This window comes from Triturus cristatus, chromosome 6 (genome assembly GCF_964204655.1).
Source record: "Triturus cristatus chromosome 6, aTriCri1.1, whole genome shotgun sequence".
Classification (NCBI taxonomy): Eukaryota; Metazoa; Chordata; class Amphibia; order Caudata; family Salamandridae; genus Triturus; species Triturus cristatus.
In genome coordinates, this window is record NC_140589.1 from 1,069,069,527 (window position 1) to 1,069,075,385 (window position 5,859).

General features: G+C 46.4%; 1 protein-coding gene across 1 annotated transcript; it reads left to right on the forward strand.

Annotated features, from left to right (window-relative positions):
• Positions 1–343: 343 nt before the first annotated feature.
• On the forward strand, positions 344–5,408 carry LOC146820998 (uncharacterized). The gene is made up of 2 exons (XM_085609778.1): positions 344–1,373; positions 4,804–5,408. Exons 1-2 carry the CDS (start codon positions 344–346, stop codon positions 5,406–5,408), a joined length of 1,635 nt encoding a protein of 544 aa, XP_085465904.1.
• The last annotated feature ends 451 nt before the right edge of the window (positions 5,409–5,859 follow it).

Sequence of the window (5,859 nt, forward strand, 5' to 3'; positions counted from 1 at the left end):
GGAGTCATCCGCTTCAGTGAAGGAGGCGCTGCGGGTGCTATACGAGGCAGGCAGGGAGGATTTGTTGATTCCTGGTGTGCTCAGTGAGGCGTGGGTTGGGTTAGAGCAGCGGGGGCGGCAGGCTTCAAAAGGCGTTTCCGCCGCTGTCGCCGCATGCATTTCCAGCGAGGGTTCACCTGAAGTGGTGGGAAGCGTCTCGAGCGCTTTGAAGCAAAACTCACCCCCTCTTCGTCAGCCGCCTCACAGGTCAGCCTCTGCTCCTGCCCCAGTCATGTTTTTAAGGAGGGGGAGGGGCCGCCCACGCACTCGGGCAAGGTCCTCTCAGGCTCATGTGGGGAGAGATATGGTTACAAAAAGAGCCAGAGTTAGAGCGAAGGGCTCGCTGGGTAAAGAGAATGTCGCAAGGGCTCCACCAAGTGGCCAAAATGTGAATAGGCCTGTTTTAAAGGAGCACAGTTGTAAGCAAGGCAGTGGCACTAATGTTGTTGCAGTGAATAGGGGAAAGGAGGATGAAATAGCAGAAGTGTCCTCACGGGACAGGGATTTGTTGCCGGTTATTGCCAGTAGTCAAGGCGACACCATCCCGGGGGGGCACAAATCCCATATGGAGCAAGTTGCGCTTTCTCCTTTGCCTAGGCCAATTTTTGGTACCGGGGGGGAGCCGGAGGAGTGTTTTATGAAGGACATGCCTGCCCCTTCTCAGTCAGAATTGCATGGTATAAGTGACTTTACGCAATTCACGAACGCTCCACAGTCTGGGCGGTTGGGGCAATGGGTTTGGATACCTCAAGAAATTAAGGACAAAGATAGGTTGCTGAAACTCAGTCACAGGGGTTCATCTTTTGCTGCGAGTTCAAGCGGCTCGCAGTCCAACGTGGGCAAACCACTGCCAGTCACAAGAAAGGGCAGTAGAAACGCTAATATCAGGCTTCACACGTCCTGCAACGCCAGAAGTATGGAGGAGGGAGATTTGTCAACGAATTTTCCCACACCGCTGGACCATTCAAGAGCTGCAATTTTTAAGAAGGCTGTGAATTGGAGGGAGTTTGATGGGGGTATAGGTGATGGGGCGCAGCCAGGTTGCAGTGGTAGGGACGGGAATACAAGCAGGGAAGGGGTGGTAGTTTCCGAGCAAATTATGGATGACGACGATTCTGTGGAGGAAGGGGAAATTTTGGAAAGGGCAAATCTACGAGAAGGTCATCAACAGGTTTGGGAAACTGCAAAAGGGGGGGGTTCTACTAAAGATTTGTCTAGATTTTATTTTTCGCAGAACGCATTAAGCGAGGGCACCCAGTGCAGATCCATCCCAAGGCATCGTAGGGGAGCAACGAACAGATCAACGACCGAGGAACAAGGGCAAACTCAGTCAGGTGAGGTGCATGCGCTTTTGCCTCCAAAACGTACAAGGGTCGATAAGGGAGTGGGTACTGATTTTCAGCACAATGTTGCGATCAATGTGGGGAAAAATGCACAGGGTGGCGGCGAAGAGCAGCCTTCGGTTAGCAACTCCAAAGGTACGGTGAGTTCAGAGGATAAGCAAAAATCAGAGTCAGATGACAAATCTGCATCAAGGTTCAAACGTTTACCATATATGGGTTTTTCCATGCCCCTGGGAGCACATTTGAATAAGTCCACTAAAGAAAAGATATGGAGGGGGGATTTTGTTGACGTTTTTAAACTGCTTCACAGGGAAATTCAGGCGAAGGAGGGTTCAAAAGAAGAAGCATGGGAGTTGTCTAGAAGGCCCAGGGTACCCACAAACATAGATTCTTGGACCTCTGCCTTCCTTATATTTGCCAGTGTTTACTGCGAGAAATTCCCGGATAGATCAGTGTCCCTTTTTAAATACCTCGATACAATCAGGAAGGCGGCCTCAGAATTCGGGGGATACTCGTGGTTGCATTATGATGAGGAATTTAGGGCCAGACTAGGGTTAATGCCGGATAAACCATGGGGGGAGGTTGATAATGAGCTCTGGATACAATGGATGTATCCTCAGCGGCCCCCTCCTTCCATGCACACGGCCAGTGGTTTAGCCGTTGCGTATCGGCCCTTTCAGAATAGACCCACCCTGGGGGGGGTGGGTAATGGGAACAAGCAGCAGTCAGCCATTTCCGGGGCATGCTGGAATTTTAACAAAGGGTTCTGTACAAGGAACCCCTGCAAGTACAAGCACGAGTGCTCAAAGTGCGGAGGCAGGCACGCAGTTTTGCAGTGTTTTGGAGAGCAGGCGAACTGGGGAAACAGTTTTTCAAATAGGGGCAGAGGTTTCTCGTTCCAGTCTGGAAACAAGGGCTTCTACACCAATCAAGGTGGACAACCTATGTAATTGGTTACGTTTTTACCCCAACTCTCAGGAGGCAGCGCTGTTAGCATGGGGCTTTAAGGAGGGCTTCAAGTTAGGTTATCAAGGCCCACGCTGTCGCCGATTTGCCCTGAAATTAAAATCCGCCAATGCTTTCCCTCAGGTGGTAAGAGAAAAATTGATGACGGAAGTCCGGGAGGGAAGGATGGCAGGGCCTTTTGATTCATGGCCCCTGGATGATCTCATTGTGTCACCTCTGGGCGTTGTTCCAAAAAGACTGCTGGAGAGTTCAGAATGATTCAGCATCTTTCGTGGCCTTCAGGTGGCTCCATAAATGATTTTATATCCAGGGACGATGCTATGGTGCAATTCTCAACTATAGACTCAGCTTTTCAGATGATCAGGAGGTCAGGGGAGCATTCGCAGTTAGCAAAATGCGACATCAAATCAGCCTTTAGACTCCTGCCAGTTCACCCCTCTGATTTTTCTTTGCTGGGAATCTTTTTTGAGGGAAGTTTCTTTGTTGACAAATCCCTTCCTATGGGTTGCGCCATATCATGCAGATTATTTGAAGCTTTTAGCTCCTTTCTGCAGTGGTGCTTTTCTTTTATCACAGGACACACCGGGGTAACACATTACCTAGATGATTTTTTGTTCATAGGCTCAGCCAATTCTCAGCAATGCAAAAAAGCTATACACGAGTTTGAAAGGCTGGCTCATGAGTTGGGGGTACCCTTAGCCGAGGATAAAACAGAGGGCCCCGCTTGTTGCCTTACATATTTGGGCATTGAAATTGATACCTCTGAAATGCAGGCCAGATTACCTCGGAAAAAGATTCAAGAAATAGCTAAACTTTTGGACCACGCATGCTCAGCAGCGAAACTAACGTTGTGGGAAGCCCAAAGCTTATTAGGCCACCTAAATTTTGCATGCAAGGTTATTCGTGCAGGCAGATCCTTTTGCAGGCGTTTGGGTTTCTCCATGTCAGGCCTGAAGCTCCCTCACCACAGGGTTAGAGTAACGGCTCAGATGCGAGCAGATTTTGAGGTTTGGTCGATTTTTCTGGCAGAGTTCAATGGCATAACAATCTGGTCACTAGAAGAAGATTTTAACTGGGAAATGCAACTTTTTTCCGATGCTTCTGGAGCCAATGGTTTTGGCCTTTTCTGGGAGGGAAAATGGTGTGCCGAACGATGGCCGGCTAGTTGGGTCGCCCAAAAGAAGAGCATAGCCTTCCTGGATTTTTTTCCTTTAATAGTGGCTCTAACTGTTTGGGGAAAGAAATTGGCCAACAGGACAGTCTTATTCAACGTTGACAATAAAACAGTGGTCGATTTGATCAACAGTCAGAAACCTAAAGATAAGCCTTTGTTGAAATTGTTGCAGATGTTTATGTTAGGCTGTCTTAAACATAACATTATTTTCAAAGTAAGGCACATTTCCGGTATCTCAAATAACATCGCGGATGCCCTATCTCGATTTCAGTGGGAGAGATTCCGTGGCTTGGCGCCAGGATCAGACAGGCGGAAGACTCCAATACCCGACGAGATATGGAATCTGGTGGTGTGAATGTGTACCATCTCATCGAGCTCTCTTTAGCAAAGAGTACAAAGCTGGCTTACAGGAGAGCTTGGCTGGAGTTTCTTGACTCAGGTGCTGCATGTAGGAGTTTTGATGGGTTGGGGTTAGAACAGCGACGAAAGGATGTGGTGCATTTCATTACGCTCAATATCAGTAAAGGCATTTCTTCCACCACTATAGCCGGTAAGCTAGCCGGTATTTCATTTTACGGAAAATTTTTCTGGGGCTACGAACCGTCAGCAGGCGAGATGGGAAGAAGAATTCTTCAGGGATGGGCTAAGACGAAAAAGAGAGGTGCATACAGGAGAGATCCTATATCCCTGCAATTGTTGCATAGAATAGTCACTATATTACAAGAAGTTTGTTTTTCTGTTTTTGAATTCCGGCTATTCAAATTGTGCATGGTCTGGCTCTTTTTTGGGGCTTTTAGAGTTTCGGAGTTGTTAGGGAGTGTAGCGAGCAGCGACATACCAAAAGAAAACATATCCTTGCGGCAATCCGACATAGAGATTTTTCTTCAACACTCTAAAACAGACCAAATGGGCAGGGGTGCTAAAATAATACTACAGGAGGTGGGTGGCTTGTTATGTCCTGTGCAAGCTTGGCTAGATTTTTTGTCAGTAGGCGGGGCAAGTTCAAAGTTTGTATTTAGGCATCGGAATGGGTCACAGCTAACTGCTTTTCAATTGTTGTCTGTTTTACGAAAGGCTTTGTCAAGATTGGGCAAAGATCCAACCAGTTTTGGTACCCATTCTTTCCGTATTGGGGCAGCATCGGAAGCGTTTCGCTGGGGTTTTGCTATTAATGATGTCAAAAAATTGGGACGCTGGTCATCCGATTGCTGCCTTCGCTACATTAGACAGTTAGATCAGGACAGTTAATGTCGCGGAATATTAATTGTTTTTTCATTTTAGGTTGGGCTGCCATCTTGGAAAAACGTCAGCCAAGAGTCTGGATGGTCGGTCATTCCTTCATCAAATGGGCAGCTAAACAAGCCGAAAAACGGCACTTTGGAAAAAATTTAGGTTTTTCTTCAGAGGAAGTGCTGCTCTGCTGGTGGGGAAAAAGTGGCATGAGATGGGGGCAGTTTTTACCTTTGATGAGCGAGTTATCTGCAAACAGCAAACCTGATGTGATAATTTTGCACCTGGGGGAAAACGATTTGGTACAGTTGTCAGGTTTGTGTCTTTTAATGGAAATGAAAACTGACTTGGAACTCTTTTTGAACACTTGGCCTCATGCACAGCTGGTTTTGACTGCTTTAATGCCTCGCAGGGTTTGGAGAGGGGCGGACAGATTTACTGCCATGGAACGAGCGAGGAAAAAAGTCAACCGCGGCATGCAGCGTTTCTGTATCCTTAATAATATTCATTGGCTTGTGCATAGTGAGATAACCAAAGATGACTATCAATTTTTCAGGCATGATGGGGTACACTTATCTTTCATTGGCAATGAGATTTATATTCTGAATATACGAGAAATGATTTTGAAGATTTTGAACGCAAAAACATGGTGTTGAGTTATGCTGTTGAAGCGGCAGCATCTGTTTTTTCAGTTTATGCAATACTTAACTGTTTTTAGAAGGAAACATTTTTCTAGTTCCAATATAATCAATTATCGTCTCCATTTCTCCTTCCACCTCACCCCCCCCCCCGCCCCTCCCCCCTCTCCCTTTCTTCCCCTCCCTCCCATAGGATTATTTCACGAATTCGCTGTATTTATTGCAGTTTTTCTGGGTGCTTACGCCGCCCAGCCTTAGTGGATGGTGGTAGTTTTTTCTGGTTAAGAAAATTTTGCTATTGTTTTCCACTGTTTGGCGACAGTATGTATGTGTATATACATATATATATATATATATATGTATATGTGAATATGCATATATGTGTATATTTAATTATATATATATGTTCTTCTGTTTCTTGCACATGGTGCTGGTTGATTTTCTCGTAATAAATGTTTTTCCCAGTTGT

Excerpts from the sequence above, each read along its gene's own strand:
- LOC146820998 (XM_085609778.1), top strand. The coding sequence starts at position 344 with ATGGTTACAAAAAGAGCCAGAGTTAGAGCGAAGGGCTCGCTGGGTAAA. Across the intron at positions 1,374-4,803 it reads ACAAGGGCAAACTCAGTCAG|GTTGGGCTGCCATCTTGGAA; the intron begins GTGAGGTGCATG and ends TTTTCATTTTAG.